The following is a 20,095-nucleotide window of genomic DNA, read 5'->3' as shown; positions in this document are numbered from 1 at the left end:
TATAGACATACTGTATGTACCTCATCGTGCCCCAAATATCTAGTCAATTGGTTAAACAGTGATGAAGTTACAGCATCATGTGCATAAAACAGGTCACCTGCCCAAATGACCTCAGAGGAATAGATATGTTCGCAAGCCAAGCAATTTTAGAAATTTTAATGTTTCCGTAGCATTTAGTTAATGTTCAAATTAAAAACACGAGTTACATCTTTCAACTCCTTGGTGCCACCAAAGTCCACAATTAGAGTGGGTCATCGTTTATATGGGAAAATGAAAAATTCAATGGTATCCCACCAGATCAAAGCTTTTTTGATCCCATTTCAGGACCCAAATAAGAGTGCAAAATTTGGGCACAATCGATTATGTCTACGTTTTGCGCATCGCGTTTGAAGTTTGTATGGGGTTTTACATGGAAAAACATACTTTTTTGCATTTTTCTCATAACAAGCTCGAATTTTTCTAAAACCGTGTAACCGATAAAGTGAAACATAGCTTAGGGTGTCCTGAAAAACTTTGTCGAAGGCCACGAAGTGATCTGATGCTTATGAATAAAGTTATAGCGTTGGCAGTGCTTGCCGAAACAGCATGCTTTTGTTGCTATTGTTATTCCTTTACATGTTAAAACATAAACACATGCATGCTGTTCGTTGGTTATAACTATTTTCACACGCATCGGATCGCTTTGCGGTCTTCAACAAAGTTTTTAAGAACATCCTAGGCTATCATTTTACAGTATCGGTTAAAAAGTTTCAGACAAAATTTTTCAACTTATGGCTAAAATGCAAAAAAGTATGTTTTCCCATACAAAATCCCATACAAACTTCAATTGCAATGCGCAAAGTGTAGACGCAACCGATCGTGCTCAAATTTTGCACAGATACTCAGGACCCGAAACGGAACCAAAAAAGCTTTGATCTGAGAAAACGGTTCCGATGACCCACACTAGTCCACATACTTGCCGATACTGAAGGAAAAATATGAGTTATAGTGGCCATTTTTGTGCAGTCCATTTTTTCAATCGGTCATCAACGACTTGATTATATTTGAAGTATTTTGTATGTCGCAGCACATCATAACGCTATAACGCTCATTGGATACTCGAGCAATTCGCGTTCTTATCCACTTCCGCCCAGCATGATGTGTGAAATTCAACAAATAATTATGCCTGTTCTATTTATGGCCACGCCGCCGCCAGTGATCGATTCCAACGAGCAACGGGGCACAGCAAACCGCCAACTGAAAAATAATAGAGCTCATTAACATTTTAATGAGCCATAATTAATTCCATTACAGGTGACTACGGGGGCGCACACACACATACGCCATAGGAACTATAACAATGGATGCTTCCGTATACATTCAGAACATCGATATTTCCGATTTTTGTGGTTTGCTCTCAATGGTTGGTAACCGGAACGGATGTTTGCCGGTGAAAATGCTCGTAAGTATGCTACAGTAATTATTTTCAACCACTAAAGCTAGTTTTTTATGTATCATAATTTTTGTAATGATTATCATGTTAACTAGCGGTAAATATGTTCAACTAACTGAATTCCTAGAATATAACTTTCCGGTTACATGGCCCAAGGATCTAAAATTGCCACAATTAAGGTAGACAATTTATGCGCTTATGGTGCCCGATTCATTACGGAAAATATGTAATTGGCTGCTCTGGTGTCATGCCAACATTTTCCTGCTACCAGTATATATTCGAGCCGATGCTGTAGATACTTTCCTCTATGTAAAGCCACATCACCCTTGAGAGTAGATATTTTCCTCCTCTAGGAAAATTGTGAAATGGAAGTGAACGCTTTCTGCTCCCAAGTGCTCCCTCCTATGATGTCGCCGGAAACGAACCGGATGGAGGGAAGAATCATAGCATAGCAATAACTACACACAATACTTCCACCTTCACAGTCTGGTCGTCGTACATAAACGGTCTTTTCCTGCTCAGCTCACCCTCTGGTAGCTTCCACCCCCCGTAGCAATCTCGGTTGGTCGTTACGTGCTCCGGCTGCAAGTATGCAATGTGATAACAAGCGGGAACGCGTTCCTTGGTTCTATGTGCGCTCTTATATTGTTACTATAGCAGCAGCAGCAGCTCAGGGATACACATTCTCATTATCCTTGCCACCGCGATTGACGACTCGTTTGGCTGTCTAGGTGTGTGTATGTGCGCGTGTCACCGCTGCCACGTGATTGGAAAGAGGACATGTGGCACGATATGGGTGCACTTTCCACGTTAAATTCTCCGAGCTTCATAAATCTTTTAAACGTCCTTCGGCAAGCATCGATTAGAACGGTTATCGGTTTTGAAACGCCGCTCAGTTCGTTAGGGTCCTTCGTTTGAAACGGAAGCTGCACCGTTCCTCCGTAGACAGCTCAATGACCCACTACTGGAGGAGATATCGGTCGGTTGTGAAATAGTTGTGACTCTGTAGGTGTTACTTGGAATATGGCTCTACATCCGCTGTCCTACAAGGACACTCCGAACAAATCTCCGACGGTACTTGGAGGGGCTACACCCGGCGGCACGATCGCTTCCAAGGTCCCGTTTTCTATTGAGGATATACTGTTTCAAAATGGACATAACAACAACAACAATAACAATAGTGCTAATTTTAACGTGAAATCGGTGAAAACCCCAGGGTCTCCCTCTGGGCCGCAAGTGATTGAAGGTGGTATGGGTGGTGGTGGTAGCAATAGTAGAAGCAGCAGTAGTAACAATAGCAATGCCTCGGTGGACTCCTGTGGAGGTCATCGAAAAGTGCCCCAATTTAGAGGTGGCGATGGAAATAACAACAGCAACAACAACAATAGTAGTAAATTTAGTGATAGTAACGTGATACGCAGTGATAGCAATAGGAATAATAGCCACGGTCCAGTCACAATCAATGGAATAAGCGGATGTGAAGAGGAATACCGAAAGCCGTTACCCACGGAAAGGTTTGTTAAAGTTTGGTTTTAATGTAACATTATTGCTGTGTCATCGTTTAAGGAATATTTCCGATTTGCTGGGACAGGCGATATTCAGACCCTGAAAGCTAAACACGCAGTTTTTTCACAGTTTCAAAGCCAAAAAAATAAGTTTAATTTGTCTTTGGACCATGGATGTTTGGGCCATTGTAATAAAACATTGTTAATGAAGATTTAAAAAAAAAATCTAGTTTTAGAATAAGCGGAAAGGATAAAACACAATCTGCAGCTTTGAATGAAAGTGATGGCTTCATAAATCAGTTTTGCCTTTTTGTAATGTTGGTACCTAATATTGAGATACAAATTGCACAGAATCCTAGGAGATCAAATTTGTTTGCTACCAATAACTTAAGATCGAAGTACACAGAGTCAAAAATTTGTCCAAAAAGTAACTTATGCTTAAACATCTTGTTTGACTCGATCAAATTTTCATTAGTGTTTATACGGTTCTCTTTGATCCCGGTCTCTTTTTCTGCTCGGCCCCAGACGGGAACCTGCCAAAGCCCCAGGCTGCTAGTCTTGAGCCGACGGCTGCGGCTGCTTCCGAGGTGGGCACTCAAGGCCTCTTACGGTGACCTGGATCTCAGGATCGTTATTTTAAGCTTGGAAAGTTAGCGGACTCATTTCCCACGCTTTTGGCCCCAGTTGGACAAACAAATTGTAGATGGCGGAAAAGGGATTACGTAGGTAAATAAAAAAGTATCTAATTCAGAAAAAATCAATATTTAATTTTAATTCAGATTTTAATTTAGTCTCAAAATAAACAGGAAAGTAGAAAATATAGGAAACAGGTATAAATAACGAACCATTTCTGCTCGGGTTGGTCCGGCAACGCACGTGGATGGTCGTCGTGCTTCGCGCCGTTCCTCGAAGCTCGATCTTGGACGGATGATCGTCTTCGGTGCTCGATAGACGTCGCTGTCGTCGGCGTCGTCGGTAGCGTCGGTGGTCACTGAGGTTCACGGGTAATTCACGCTAGCGTACGTCCCCCCAGTCCCACGTGGCACTTTTTGCACACTAGGCACTTGGTTGTGGTCCAGGGCACTTTTCACTCCCCGGCGGTAATGTTGTGCGGTGATATACTTTCACGGAAACTTCGAGGCCGTTAAAGTTATTTTCGTGGTACAGCTCACTGGAACACCGCGACGTAAATTTCGTCACTGTTTAAAAGATACTGGTCTACTATGGACTGTTAATACTTCAGAATTTCGTTACCAAATAAAAGAGGGATTCATCCATGCATCGGGTTTTTATTCCAGTCGATGTCCTTGTCCCGGGATCCATGATGGGATGACGTGGCATTCATACTGAGTATGGTTGGTATGAATTGATTGGTCGTTTGGTGTCAGGGGGTATTGGATCGTGTGGATTTTTTTTTTTTTATTCTTATTCACTTAACCTAATTTACAGCTCTTTTGTCCACTCGGGCACTACGTGAGCGATTCCAATTGGACGCTGCACTTTTGTACAACGCCTACATGTATTCTATTCTAATTTAACTATATCGAACTGGTGCCTTGTGCTGCTTCAACTTTTCTACCCTGTCCACGGTAGAATGATGAGCACGATGATGCTGATGTTTGGCTGCTGTTCCTTTTCCAGTCCGATTGGGGGGTCCATTATGAGTTGCGGTTTGCCGATATCCAAATTCCGGGTCCGTTGGAGCTATATGCTCCGAAGAGGGTCAGGTGCCAGCTGCTCTCGAGGGGAAGAGCAACTGACGAAAAATTGCAAGTGCCGGGGCTGGGTTCGAACCCATGACCATCCGCTTATGAAGCAAACGTGTGGACCACTGCGCCACGGGCCCCGACATAATCGTGTGGATTGTGATTTTTAAATTCAAATTTCTATAGGGTTGTAAAGGGCATCTGACACCAAGGAAAAGAAGTAGGGAAGATGATAGGGATAGACTAAATTTAATTCAAATAACTTTTCAATTCATTTTATTCAGTTCTATTTTTTTTTATTCAATACTAGCTGTCCCGGCAAACTTTGTCTTGCCAAGTTGTGGTGGTTTGACAATTGTTAAGGTCATTGCAGCATGGCACTCTAGATTGGTTTCATTTTGATCGTGTCGGTTTTCTTCCCCGGTCATAAAAGTCAGTACATACTTTATCAATTTTCTTACTTTTTCAGTTATTTTTCGTAACTTTTTTTACTTATAAACACAGCCACCATGAATACGAATCAAACCATGCAAGAGTCATCCTGATCGGTCCAGCTGTTCGTGAGTTTTGTTGCCTCAAAGGAACTTTAAACTCATTTTTATATATATAGATTATTTTCGATTTTAATTATATAAACACGAATTAATTTCCATTGGCTATCTACAAAATATTTACAATTTAACTATTTACATATTGGAACCTAGTTGACAGGTTACAGTGTCAAACAGATGTTGTTTCTTGAGTTCTTCCCTTGTCAAATATTTGACTCTGTGTACTATACGTACACAGTATGGCGATGTATCGAGTTTAACAGCTGTGTCATCCCACAGCTGCCCCACCAAAACGTTCCCCGGAGGAACCTGCTGTGAGGAAATTTTGTTAGTGGCATTAAAATAAGCCATGTGATGGCTCTACCAACATGATTTTCATATTCATCATCCCGCTAATCAAGGAAAGCATCAATGACTTCACTGACCTAATTCAGGCTTCTGGAACGTACTCTAAAGGAACTCGTTTTGGATATATTTCGAACATGGCTCCAAAATTTGTTATGATTCAACTTCTCCATTTTCTACACATTTATAATCTTAATCACAACCAGTAACATAATTGAACAATTCACAAAGGGTTACAAAGGTTACTCCGATACACAAAACACGTGGCGAGTAGCGAACTTCGCCAACTGTAACTTCTGTAGCGCTCTCCTTCTTGTCTTGAAACGATCGTTGTGTACAGTATTGGACAGAATAAAGTACGCATTGGTCGATTTTCATTCAAAATGCCCAAATTTCAATATGTTTTTCTGCATAATTGATCAGTCTAACAAAACACACAACTTTTCTGAACAAACTGAATAAAGCGTTTCGTTTACAAAATAATTTAAATATCGCAATTTACACGTGAGCAAGAACGGAATAATAAAATGCACCGTTGTTTGAATCTAACTTCTTGAGATTTGTGCATCTGAAGTTCTGATGTACTGTTGAAACGGGATTTCAAGACGTTTGTCCTTAAAGTTTCCTGGTAATTTTAATATCAACCAAGTGGTTCCAAGGAAGTGGAAAAACATATGGAGGCGCAAGGTTGTTGATGCCTACGCTGTTCTTATCAGGGGTCATTCAAATATGACGACCATCGTTTAGGTGGGGTAAAAGTATGGTAATCCATGAATTGAGTATACGCAAAAGCGTGACAGAGGGGGGAAATTTTTCGGGATAGACGTCATTTTTTGATGTTTTCATAAAGTGGCATTTTAGCCATCCCAAGTAACAATTTCTATGCCTTCTGCTCTTAGATATTATTTATTGAGGTTTTGTCATGGATTTTTAAAGCCCTTTCAGGTTTACTGAAAATGTTTATGTTGCAAAGCAGCATTAACAACAAAAGCAACTCTAAAACAGTGTGTAGATACCTACAAGTCCATCGAATAAAACTTATCTGTTTGTCTTTTTGCCAAGCAAAAAAAAGTGTTGGAAACGAACTGTTAAGTAAGTATTAAAACTTGAACCTAACACTTATTTCATAGCCGCATGCATGTTATATCATATCGCTTTTAAAAGCAGATAAACTACCTAAATTCTTAATAAAGCAATCTTAAACGTTATTAGGGTTAACAGTGGAAGTATTAAAGCAAGCTTAAGAATGATACTGAAATACGATCTTGATCGATCTTTGATCAATAGATTCAATGAGCTACATAAACGAAAGGATAATTCACCAGATATAATTATTCTTCATTCTAATTGAAGCAAACGTCAATGGAAAAACCTCGGGTGGGTTTAATTTCCCATCACCACATTAAGCTTCTTTCTCTAGAGTCCGATTGTGATTGGGGTTTTCAAAGCACCTGATGGATGGGGATTCCATCGTTTGTTATAAGCCCGGCATCACAGCTGTGCTCGAATAATGGCTTACTTTTACTCACAGCCGCAGCCGGAGTAATGAGATCCTGATTGTTTACTACTATATTACTTACCGAACACTCAAACAGCCTCAAAAACACAAAACACCATTAGGAATCTTACAAAAATATAAAAGGTTTTCATTTGTTTACGTTTTTTACCGCTATCGGCCAAGCGAAGAGTTCTTAAGAGCATTCTGTCTGATACCGCATTTCCTTAAAACCTAACAGTGTTTAAGAAGCGCATATACTTATGCGTTAGGAATAAATAGGTGTATGCTTGTTTTTGCAGCGTATTCATAAAGAGCAGCAATTCTAGAACATGATGCTTTAACACTAAACGATCTTAAACAATCTTAAACAAAACCAGGAGGATTTAACTTGACGGCATCCATATTTTCCATCACGATAATCAATTCCTGCTTGCAAAGTAGGTGCGCCATGTTGATAATTGGATTGTGATTTAAATTCATGGTTTTGCAAGGGGGATTGAAATTGTTATTTTCTTTATGACAAAAACCTCAAAATGAAGTGGCGCTTCGTCTTATTTAGAGACAGCGTATTGCATTATACCGGAAAACTTGTTTGGCATGAACTTTTTCGTCATAGCAACAGAGTTTTTCTTCGTGGGAATTGACATATAAATATTATTAACATGGATGACCGATGTAATTTTCGTTTTTGCATTATTAGTTATTTGCAATGTACTACCATGTTATTGTTTCATTTTAGTTTCAGATTATTTTCAAGTCATTGGATTTAATTGTTCATTTAAGGTGCTCTAAGAACTTCAATACGGCTTGTTGATCTTATTGCGTGCTATAAAACAAATCTTATCTATGCTGTATAGTATACTACAAGAATATGCCACAAAACCAACTGGCCTATACAACGTTTTAAGGAATGGTTTTAACAACCTCCTGTAGGGTGGGCCCTTTTAGGTTTAATAGGGTTTTATCACGGGTTTATTAGAGCTGTAAGGATCATTTTGCTTTAAAACAAGTTTTAATGGTTTGATTGTAACAACAGCTTGTAGGCTGTGAGAAAACTAAAAATGTTACTTGGGCATCTTAGCAGATGGCCTTTTAGAAGCCCTAGGGAAGACTGAGAAGACTTGATCCCTGGGGAGACTTGGCGAGAAAACATGGGAACTTGTGTTCCCATGTTTTCTCGGAAACAAAAACATTTTTTTCTAGCACATTTTTTCAAAACTACACCTGAGCAATATGTTCTAGCTACAAATGATTCAGATTGTCCTTTGCATTATTTTTTACCGGTTCTTCGTTTGTTGTCAGTCCTTCAGAACTCTTTTAGGCGATTCCGAAAATTCTCAATAACTTTGTAAAAATCAAACCAAACCCTTTCAAATTTTCGCAGCATATAGTTTCAATAAAATACTATCAAACATATTTCTCCAAAAAAGGTTATTATAACAATATTTTATTCAGTGCAGCTTAATATATAGAACTATGACATAGGCAGACTTCCTCCCTCGAGGATTACACACACATTATATGTGCGAAAAAAAATTCTATTCAGGAGCCTCGATTTACTTGGAATTCTAGTATATTCAATGATAAAATGTTTTAGATACCCAAGTAACATTTTTAGTTTTCTCATTGCTTACAAGCTGTTGTTACAATCAAACAGTTAAAACTAATTTTAAAGCTTAGAAATCCTAACAGCTCTAATAAACCCGTAATAAAACCCATTAAAACCCAAAAGGGCCCACCCTACAGGAGGTTGTTAAAACCAACCCTTAAAACCCTATGTATGCTACTTGGTTTTGTGACATATTCTTGTAGTATACTGTACAGCATAGATAAGATTTGTTGTGTAGGTCGCAAGAAGACCAACATGCCGTTTTGGAGTTCGTACAACATCTTAAAAAAAAACGATTAAAACCAAAGAATCAAACTGAATCTGAAAATAAAATCATCACATAAATTGGCAGTAAATTGCAAACTATTAATAATGCAAGAACGGAAATTATATCAATCATCCATGTCCATAATGTTTATTTGCAAATTTTCACGGGGAAAACCCTGTTGCTGTAGCAAAAAAAATCTATGCCAAACAAAATTAATAGTGAAATGCAATGAACTATTTCCAAAAAAGGCGGTGCGCCACGTCATTTTGAGGTTTGGCATATAAATAATAATCATTTTAATTCCTCGTGCAAAACCATGAATTCAATTTACAGTCCAAACATCAACATGGCGTACACACTTGGCAAGCCGGAATTGATCATCGTAATGAAAATCATGGATGCCGTCAAGTTAAATCCTCCTGGTTTTGTTTAAAATGGTTTAGGATCAGTTAGTATGAAAGGAACATGTTCTAGAGTAGTTGTTCTTTATGAATACGATGCAATGACTAGCAAACACCTACTTATTCTTAACACATAATTATGTGCGCTACACAAACACTGTTAAGTTGTAGGGAAGTGTGGGTTCGGACTGATTGCTCTTAAGAACACTTCGCTTGACCAACAGCCGTCAAAAATGTAAACAAACCAAAAATTTTGGTATTTTCGTGAGTTTTTTGGTGGTGTTTTGTGTTTTTAAGGCTGTTTGAGTGCTTTGTGCGTGAGTATATTGTATTATTTGATCTTACGCCAACTGCGGCTGGTCGCGATAGAGTCATTATTTATGCACAATTGTAGTGCCAGACCCAGAACATACGATGCAATACCCACCCATCAGTTGCTTCGGAAGCCCCGATTGCAATCGACCTTTAATGAAGGAAGCTGGTTTGATCACCTAGCCAGGAAAATCTTGCCCACCCGAGGTTTTATAATCACGTATGTTTCAATCATAATGACCCCAAATTGTGCTTAATTTATTATCTTTTCGTTTGTGTAGCGTATAAAATTTATTGTTCAAGAGAACATCATATTGCAGTAACCTTCTTAAGTTAGTTTTAATGCTTCCATTGGTAATTCCGAAAGGGTTTAAGATAGCTTTATTATGATTTTATGCAATTCATCAGGTTTTAAGACCGATAGTTTGAGACGTGCAAGCGGCTTCGAAAGAAGCTTTAAGATGAAGTTTTAATACGTACTTAACAGTTCGTTTACAATGACATTATTGCTTATCAAAAATGCAAGCAAATAGGTTTTATTCCTAGGACCTCCAGATATCTACAAACTGTTTTAAAGTTGCTTTTGTTGTTAAAGCTGTTTACTACCTGAACTGCTTCATTAAACCTAAAAGGGCTTACCAAATCCATGACAAAACCTTTATAAATAATGTCTAAGAGCAGAAGGCATAGAAATTGTTACTTGGGTAATTATTATTTCAGTACATATCATGAAAAGGGGGAAAAAGTTTCCTTATTTTCATAATACAGTCAGGTCTTTTTTACGCGGTTTTCATTTACGCGGGCGCGTAAATAAAAACTCCAAACAAACAAAAAATCATCGTCTTAATTTTGCATGATTCGTCGAGGAATGGTGAGACTTTTTTAACGCAGTTTTTTGAATTTTGAACTGAGTTTTTTTTACGCGGTACGTATCCCCCGCGTAAAAAACCTGACTGTACGGTATATTCTTAAAAAATGAGGAAATCTTTAAATTTGAATAATAATAAGAAAAATAATAAGAAATACAAGAAAACTTGTAACGAAAACGAATTGAAGGTCTCTGAAGTTGTTTTCCCTCTATATAAACCATGTGCTCAAAGGGGGATCTAGTGTCACTACTCATTTTTGTATAATAGTAATAGGTCATAAGACATGCCTCTAAAAAACCCAGTTTCGAACACTTTAACAATAATTTAGAGTCTTTCTGTTGTGTATAAATTAGGAATATATGTTTATTTGCCATTCCGTGTGAAAATTGGATCTAGTTTTGTGTTTTCCTTAAAATTAGAGGCAAATTAAGAAAAAGGGATCAAGTCTACCCTGTCTCTCCTACAGTTTTACGAATAAGAATCGCTTAAAATCTATGTATAGTTCTGCTGAAGTATCAAGCAAATATTGTTTAGTTGCTGTTACCACTTTGAATGCCGAGGCTATTTATCATTAAAAATGAAAGAGAACGTTACAGGCGCGGAACAGGCAGAGCTCAGTATTCCGGAGGAAGAATCGCCAGCAGGAAGAACGAGATCGCGAAGCTATGGAAGAGCTGTACCGCGCTTAGGACACACGGAAGTTCTACTAAAAGTTCGCGCAGAGGCTTCGTGCCATAAACCAACATGTGCCGAGACAATCACGGGAATCTTCTCACAGGCAAGCGTGAGCTGGTCGAGAAGCGGTGGCAGCATTACGATGAGCACCTCAATGGCGATGTTGCAAGCACCGAAGGTGGCATGGTAACAGATCTAGGAGTACGTGCGCAGGACGTACGATTTCCAGCCCCTAACTTCCAAGAGATTGGGGAGGAGGATGGCCAGTTGAACAACAACAAAGCCGCTGGAGCAGATCAACTACCAAGCGAACTTCTAAAATACGATGGAGAAGCACTGGTGAGAGCACTACACTGGGTCATTACCAAGATTTGGGAGGAGGAAGTATTACCGGAGGAATGGATGGAAGGTATCGTGTGTCCCATCTACAAAAAGGGCGACAAGTTGGATTGCGGGAACTTCCGCGCGATTACACTACTGAGCGCTCCCTACAAGATACTTTCTAAAATTTTATGCCGCCGACTATCACCGATTGCAAGAGAGTTCGTGGGGCAATATCAGGCTGGATTTATGGGTGAACGCGCTACAACGGACCAGATGTTCGCCATTCGCCAGGTGTTGCAGAAATGCCGCGAATACAACGTGCCCACACATCACTTATTCATCGATTTTAAATCGGCATATTATACAATCGATCGAGACCAGCTATGGCAGATTATGCACGAGTACGGATTCCCGTATAAACTGATACGATTGATCAAGGCGACGATGCACATTGGAGTAAATCATATCAAAACCTGATCATAAGTGGAAAAACTCAAAATGAAGTAATTGGGTTTTCCGTTGTGTTTTTGCAAAGTGTAGTTATCGTGTAATCGTTTGACAGCTAAGCAGTGTCCAAATGTGTTGTTTACGCTTATCAGAAGAGGTTTAGTAAAGCTGAATTTCAACCGTTTTCTTTGATATAACTCACAGCGCGTGCTACTTTTGACCTTACAAAGTGAATAAAATTGATAGTCAATCAATTCAACGAAGCAGTTTGTTAAAGAAGGTTAATGTTGTTATTCTGTTAATTTGAAACCCAAACAAATTGACGTTAACCCTCTAATACCCAATCCCGCCTTTAGACGGGGTATAGTTTGAGCATTTTTGTAATTTTTGTTTCGTGGAAAATCATTTTTGTTATATTTTTGGCTGATATTTAGGACTGTTCTGTATATCTCAAAATGGTTTTTTGTGTATTTTAAAGCGTATTTAAATTTTTTTTTAAATCATTGAAAAATTGATGTTTAGTGTTTATTTTGTATTGAATCGCTACAATTAACATATTTAAAATTTTTCCCAAATCATTTTATTCTTGTTTCATAGTTGAAGGGAATCGAATACACTCTAAAATTCGAATACTCCTTAAAATTACACGGAAAATAAAATTTTCTGTGAAAAAAATTTAAACTACTAATATTTCAACAATAATCATAAAATTTCAAAATGTTTTCATCTAAAAAAATCCGTTCCCCAAATTGGCTTCCAGGAAAAATATAAAAGTGTGGGGATGTTCAAAAATAAAAATTAGAAAAATCTAAAACTGAAATTCACGAAATCGAGAATTAAAAAGAATCATCTTCCAAAACATGTTTAAATCGATTTTAGATGACAAAAATGAATATATTGAATTTTAGATGACAAAGATGAAAATATTGAAAAAAAAAAATAATCGATGGAATCATTAACCGTACATTCAAAATGAAATAAGTTGATTTTCCGGCTGTTTCCGGGAAATCTGCTTTTAATGTATGATAAAACTATTGTTCCACTTTCAAATGCAGAAAGAAAACCTTTCGGATGTTTCCGATTCCAAAAGTTGCAACACTTTAAAAAAAATCGTGATAATTATATTATAATTTTATATTAATATTTGCCTAAAAACACTATTCTGCCCTCTGAAAGTTTTTTTGCTGAAAACTAGAATTCAACAGCTTTCAAACTACAAACTACTAAATATCACGATGTTAAGAGACACACTATATCGATTTTCTATGGAATGGTTTTATTATTAAAAAAAATCTTGTTGAAGTCGGTTGAAGATTGGTTGTTTCTCACTGCTAGGTGAATTTATTGTTATAAAATTCATTGAAAATTATGAAATACGTTTCATTACTAATTTGGGTTATATCTGGGTTTCGAAAATACGTTAAAATAATTTTGATCAGTTTTGATGTACTAGGTGCTCCACTGTGCGATGGATCGAGTAATGTGCGTAGTTCGAGTATCAGGGACACTCTTGATTTTCACGAAGTCCGTTCAGCTGCTTGGTTTCGCTGATGATATTGATATTATTGCTCGTAAATTTGAGACAATGCGATGGCGGAAACGTACATCCGACTAAAGAGTGAAGTCAGGCGAATCGGATTAGTCATTAACATGGGCGAAACTAAAAATTTTTGACAGGGGGTGCACTACAAACAAATATCCATTAGTTCATCCATACATCATTCATAGCCCTATGTCTAACAGGAATGCATCAAAATTCTAGGGGGTGCCTGGCACCCCCGGCACCCCCGGTAGTTTCGCCTATGGTCATTAATGTGTCGAAGACAATGTATATGATGGTAAAGGGTACCAGGGAGGAATCACCGCGCCCACCACCCCGTATTTCTATCGACGGTGATGAAATCGAGGCGGTTAGGCTCAATGGTGACCGCCGACAACTACACCAGCAGAGAAATTCAAAGACGCATTGTGGCAGGAAATCGAGCTTACTTTGGCCTCCGCAGAACTCTACGATCGAATAAAGTTCGCCGTCACACGAAGTTAACTATCTACAAAACGCTGATTAGACCGGTAGTCCTGCGTAGTCCTGCGTAGTACTGCGTACCATCTACGGTGGAGTGCAGATGGAAGACGCCATCGGCTGCTCCACACCGTGCAAATCGGGAGGCTACGGTTGGCGGGTCACGTCATCAGGATCTCGAATAGCAACCCGACTAAAATGGTACTCGAGAGTCATCCGACTGGTACAAGGTGCGCAGTGAGCTAGGTGGGTCGATCAAGTGGAGGAAGATCTGCGCAGAGGGCGGAACTGGAGACACACAGCCATGGACCGAGTAGAATGGAGACGGAGGTATTAGCTTTCAACAGTTGTTTACCTGCCATTCTTTGCGAAAATCGAATCTGGTTTTGTGTTTTGCTCAAAGTTACAGTCAAATTAAGAAAAAAGGGGATCAAGTATACTCAGTTTCCACGGCGTTTGCCAGTACAGCTAGTCGTCTATAATGGGTAGTACTGGCTGCCAAGGGCTCTTTAATAAAGACTAATCAATCAATCAATGCACATAAAGGGAATGCTAGAGTTAGTGCATATTTACATGAGATATCATGTAAAATTACGTAACGTTCGTGTAAATTTCCGCTAATAGTCGCGTAACAGGTTGGTGTCTATGATAATTTACGCGATGGTTGGCGGAAATTTACACGATGGTGATGTTATTTTACATTATATCTCATGTAAAAGTACACTAACTCTACCATTCCCTTTATGTGCATGATTTCTCGCTGAATTTTTCTCCGTTTCTGCAATGAAATGCTGCAAAAAGCGTGGGTATTATGATTCCTTACCTAATTTGATGCTGTTTGAGCAAAACTTTGGGCAACAGTGTTGTTGTTTTCTCCATTTCTTGCAACATAAACAACATAGTTATCAAAAGTTTTGCTCAAATAGCAGCAAATTAGGCAAGGAATCATAATACCCACGCTTTTTGCACCATTTCATTGCAGAAACAGAGAATTGACCTTCTCACCATACTAAAATTCAGCTCATTACTACAAATCTAGTACTACACCGAACGTGCCCCATTACATATTTTTTCTATGTAAGCACTCAGTTCTCAAGTTCTCGGTTCTATAAGCACTTCCATAGTTTTTAACGTACAAAAATTGTGTTGGATTCATTCATTTGGAATCTGATCCAGTAGCACATTCCAGTGACCCATTTATAACATTAGGACATTTTTTTCCTTCTGAACAATACATACGGGCGCATCTGCAATGATTGATTCTCTTCATCTTCATCTTCATCTTCGTCGTCCTTCACCGAAACGCATTCAGAGATCATACAAAAAGTAAACATATCTCTCGAATTAATCCCAAGAAAAAATCGATCATTGTAGATACGCCTGTAGATACTAAGCGCGAGAAATGTATTGAAATTAGTTTACTTCTAATATCGTGTAACTGAAATTTCGATCTCTTTAAAATTTCAAACATAATGCATACCATTGCATACTGAATAAAGCATATTTAAAAACTCCAGTACCCTTTCTCCCAATCAGGTACAACAAACTTTCTCTGAACAACCAAAGTGGTCCCCCGCCGGGTGGCCCACCCGGGCCCCAATTCAGCAACCCAAACCCAACGGTCATCTATCCGGGTGGACCGTATGGCGATCCAGGCTATCTTCAAATGGCTCTCGGTGCCTATCTGGCACCGTCGGCCAGTGGCTACAAAACGGTGGACCCATACTTCCTCTCCCAAGGTAGGTCCTCTCTGATGCTCCATCAGCCATCATTTTCACCTAATTTGATTGTTGAGAAAGTTTTTCCTGTGTGGCTGGGCTCACTCAGGACAGCATATGTTCGAACAAAAGTGTTTTGTGTTGATTCGATTATGATCGAAATTGATTTTTGGTTTGGTTTCCATTTTTTTTTCTTCTCCGGATGCCAGCAGGCCTCTTTGCTGGATCGCCTTTGTTCCCGGGTGGTGGTTGTCCGGATATAGCACTCGGACTGGGCATGGGGATGAGCGCGCTGAGGCACTGCCGGCGGCGAAAGGCACGGACCGTTTTCAGTGACCCCCAGTTGACCGGACTGGAGAAGCGATTTGAAGCTCAACGGTGAGTTGTGATGTTTTTTATTTTTTTTTCTAGAAAATTTGATAATGTGTTGATAATTATGATTTAATTACAAATTATTGCTCATACGACTTTTAGGAGTTACTGAATGTGTGAATTTTCTTCTCCATCACAGATATTTATCAACACCTGAACGAGTAGAGTTGGCATCGGCGTTGGGTCTCAGTGAGACCCAAGTGAAAACGTGGTTTCAAAACAGGCGGATGAAGCACAAAAAGCAGCTCCGACGACGGGAAATCAATAATGCTGGTAAGATCCTAAATTTTAAGACTTCCTTTCGTTTTGGATAGGAGGAGGACAAATTTAATTAAGAGGAACGTCTTGAAAGTTGCAAACTGATTCTGGTCCCATTGTTGTGGGAAAAGTCTTTTAGTGAACGGTCCACTCGAAGCTTCAAAGTTGGTTGAGTGGGCTTCTGTGTCAGCTCTAAGAATAGGCAAGATTTAATTGAATTTGTTCTAAAGACCACTTGACCTTCCTCTGGCAGTAGTATACAATTCAATTATTTAATACACTGAAATGACTTTTACACAATGGAATTCACATGCACAATTATATTGAGCAACTTATAAATTAACCCTAGAGCAGTCGCGCCTTCGACCACCTTTAGCGATACCACGCTCGACCTAGCATCGCTACTTATGTGGAGATGGTCGCCGATTCGCAGCTGGAATACGTGAAGGGAAAATCCACTTCGAATACGATCTGGGAAGCGCTGTAGAACGGTTTTTTCCAAGAAAATGGCCACGTTCGATATCACTATGCACGACAGGTTTGTTTCTTTTGCAGACTATGCCGAAGTCTTTTCAACGACTGGTCACAGTCTTGGAGACATTCCCACCGGAACAGTGTGAAGGCCAGGTTGGTGAGCGAGAGCATCAAATGGAAGAACAATTTCGATACCGACGGTGTGTTTAACGGCGCTGCTTTTAACGGAGGATATGCTAAAGGATCGAAGCTGAAATGTTTTGCCTGTGGAAAGGTAGGATGAACTATCCAGCAAGAACGAAAGGGCAGGATGGAAGACAGGAAGATCGTTCAAAATCGGGATGGGCAAAAAGCAAGTGTTGCAGATTCCGAGGTAGCTTTCATGATTGGATATCAAGCGAAGCAGCAGCGTGAGTTCCAGTGGATCCTGGATTCAGGTGTTTCCGAGCACATAGTGTGTTCTTTGAGATGTCATCGTGCCCCAATTGTAGTGGTGTTCGGTAAGGTGTTCTACAGCAACTATTCCGGAACGGTCGATATGGAAATCCAAGTCGTACAACGTAAGATCAATACACGGTGAATGCAGTCTTGTACGTCCCGGGGCTACAATTCAACCTATTCTCGATTCGAAAAGTTGGAAAGCGTGGAATCCGGATTACATTCGAGGAAGACGTGGTGAAGATCATGCCCTGGTGAAGAGTGGAAATGTAAATGAAGCATTGATGAGTTCGTCGTCAAATCCCTATTAGCTGTGACAACACAGGTTTGACCACAGGCACTAAAGAGGTTGAATGTATAACATTATCTGATGACGAATTAGTTGGATGCAGGCTGTGTGAATCTTGTTTGAAAGGAAAACATGCACGACAACCGTTCGAGGACGTTGAAGCTGCTGACGTCAATTAGCAATTGCTGGCGCGTTTTCGGTCATCGGGTTACTTATAAAACAACGGTTTTAATTATAGTCGACGTTACGAGCGTTTATTCTCTCATCTTTAGGGCAAAATTAATGGTTATTTTAGGTCAACTGGGTTTGAACATGGACCATTGGACGCCTCAACAAAATGGCGTGAGCGTGGTACACGATGTAGGTTTAACAAAGAAACTATGGCGAAACCTGGAAGTTATCCAGGCAGCAGTGTACGTAAGAAATCGTAGTCCAACAGCGGTGTTGCAAAACAGAACCCCTCACACAACATAATTTGGATACGTCCGCCGAATTGCGAATCTGGGGCAGCAAGGCATACCTACAGGTTTATCCCGAAGGAAAGGCAGAATAAGCTCGACGCACGTAGTGAATCATGCTACTTTGTTGGATATGGGCCCACTGGCTATCGTTTGTGGAACCATCAGAAGCAGAAAGTGCACTTGGCTCGTGATGTCGCTGTGGACGAGAATTGGAATGACGCTGGTACCGGTTGTGTGGAACCAGATACTGAGTCTGAAGATACGGTTTGGACTTCATCCAGACAACTTGCCTCGACAAATCAAACAGAACCAATTGCGATTCTATAACAAGCTCCAGTCAATCCTTTTGTTGACGACGTGGTCCAAAGCGACGATGATGAGTTTTTGTCAGGAGATTGTGAATATTGCGTAACTTACTGGATAAATCCGTTCCCCGCCATCTTAGCAAACTACAGTACAATCACTTGGCATAAAACGGAACCACACGATGAAGGCGACTTGCTCGCCAAGGCTCGACCTCGTCATGGTGCTGGCTGTCACTGATGCTTGCTAGGGAAAGGACACGCAAGGGGAATAACACTAAACTATATTCACACCCCACAGAGATGATGAAGCCGAGCCAGCAAATGAGATGCCTTAAGTTCAAAAAGTATGCGGGCGCGGAACCCTCTGCGATGGTATGGCGATTCTACGTGCTTAGTGTAAACAATGAATGTTGAAAACTACGTTCAGGACTTGCCGGACAACAACGAGGATATGAAGCTACGAGACGATTAGGTATACTGGAAGAAAGCCATACAATCGGCGTTAAAATCATGAGCTGAGAACAACACCTGGGAACTAGTCGATTTGCCAGCTGGACGAAAGCCAGTAGATTATAGGGTATTGGTTCCCTTATTAAGCATGTGGCTCCCATTTTCATCCCACGAAAAACAAAGGATTGAAGCGCTGTTCGTTTTGTTTCTTATTTTTGTATTTTTTGTTAGAAGTGAGCACCCATGAAAACAAAAAGAACGGAATTAATCGGTGCCGTAATCACTTGTTTTCGAATGGGATAAAAATGGGAGCATGAGATTACTGATGGCACACATACCCTATTCAGAAGTACAAGAGGCCAGACTGGTAGCAAAAGGATTTACGCAACGACACGGTTATGATTTCACTGAAACATTTGCACGACTTTTTTTTCCTTATACCTAATTAAAATAACCGAAATGTTCACTTTTGTGGTGTAGAAGATTTTCTGTGACACTGCCCACGTGTAACCTTTGCGTTTTTTTTTAAATTTTTTGGTGGTGTGTTAAGATAATTCCATGTTCTGAATCTGCACGCCAAACTGGGCCGAAATCTAAATTTTAATTAATTTCGGTGCCAGGGAACGTAATAAAAAATCATTGTATGGGAGCAATTTGTCAACCCCTCGTCGGGTTTTGTACTGAGAAGAGCTGTCCAAATAGCTGCCCAGCTGTCAAAAGGTGATATCAAAAAATCTCATTGAAATTGATTTTAAGTGCCAAAACAAAATTTTAAAAATCTGAAAATAAATCACAGTGGCTCAGAAAAAGGTGCTAGACCTTGAGCTGATTAATCGCGTCGCGCATTTACTTCTTTCTAGCGAGTAAACATGCGGACACGGACAGGAAAAGTGTTAGCCAGAAATCGAAAAATTGGCCTTGAATGGCATGTCGTGTGTACCATTTGATAGCCTGATAGTTCAAACCTATCAGATTCCCAAAATTTCAGCCCTCTCTCATGAAAACTCATTGCGCCACAGACATCAGACTTAAAGAAAATGAGGAAATAGTAGAAATGCAATGCAGTGCAATTTAAACAAACGCAGCTTTCCCAGTAAATAATGGTCCAATTTTGAAATTTAATAGATCGTTGGAAAGGTAATTGTCTATGCTTTAAAATGGGTATTGTTGTTACTTGTTGTGATAAAAAGTGGACAATTAATATTAACAACATGTGCTTTGTATAAGTTGGACTATATCGAACAAGTACGGCCGAACAGTCTCAATAGACTACCTGCGCCATTAATAAAATTCACAAAATTCTTTATAGTTAGAGAGAAAAGTACCATTGAACAGCTGAAATTGTACCGGTAAATCAAAAAATTTTCT

The 20,095-nt window shown here is 39.6% G+C and overlaps 1 protein-coding gene across 2 annotated transcripts in view; it reads left to right on the top strand.

Moving 5' to 3' along the window:
• The first annotated feature begins 1,163 nt into the window (after window positions 1-1,163).
• The window catches only part of LOC109409189 (brain-specific homeobox protein), a 31,658-nt gene continuing 12,726 nt past the window's right edge, over window positions 1,164-20,095 (top strand). The window contains exons 1-4 of one of the 2 annotated variants that reach the window (XM_019682614.4): window positions 1,164-2,946; window positions 15,499-15,701; window positions 15,893-16,058; window positions 16,192-16,325. In XM_019682614.4, the coding sequence (XP_019538159.2) occupies window positions 2,456-2,946; window positions 15,499-15,701; window positions 15,893-16,058; window positions 16,192-16,325 (994 nt within the window). In that variant the 5' untranslated portion in view covers window positions 1,164-2,455. Of the gene's footprint in view, window positions 2,947-15,498; window positions 15,702-15,889; window positions 16,059-16,191; window positions 16,326-20,095 lie in introns of both variants that reach the window. The other variant, XM_029871220.2, reaches the window with a different exon arrangement.

Source organism: Aedes albopictus, chromosome 2 (genome assembly GCF_035046485.1).
Source record: "Aedes albopictus strain Foshan chromosome 2, AalbF5, whole genome shotgun sequence".
In the NCBI taxonomy this organism is placed as follows: Eukaryota; Metazoa; Arthropoda; class Insecta; order Diptera; family Culicidae; genus Aedes; species Aedes albopictus.
The sequence above is the reverse complement of the archived record's forward strand: the minus strand, read 5'-3'. Positions and strand labels throughout refer to the sequence as shown.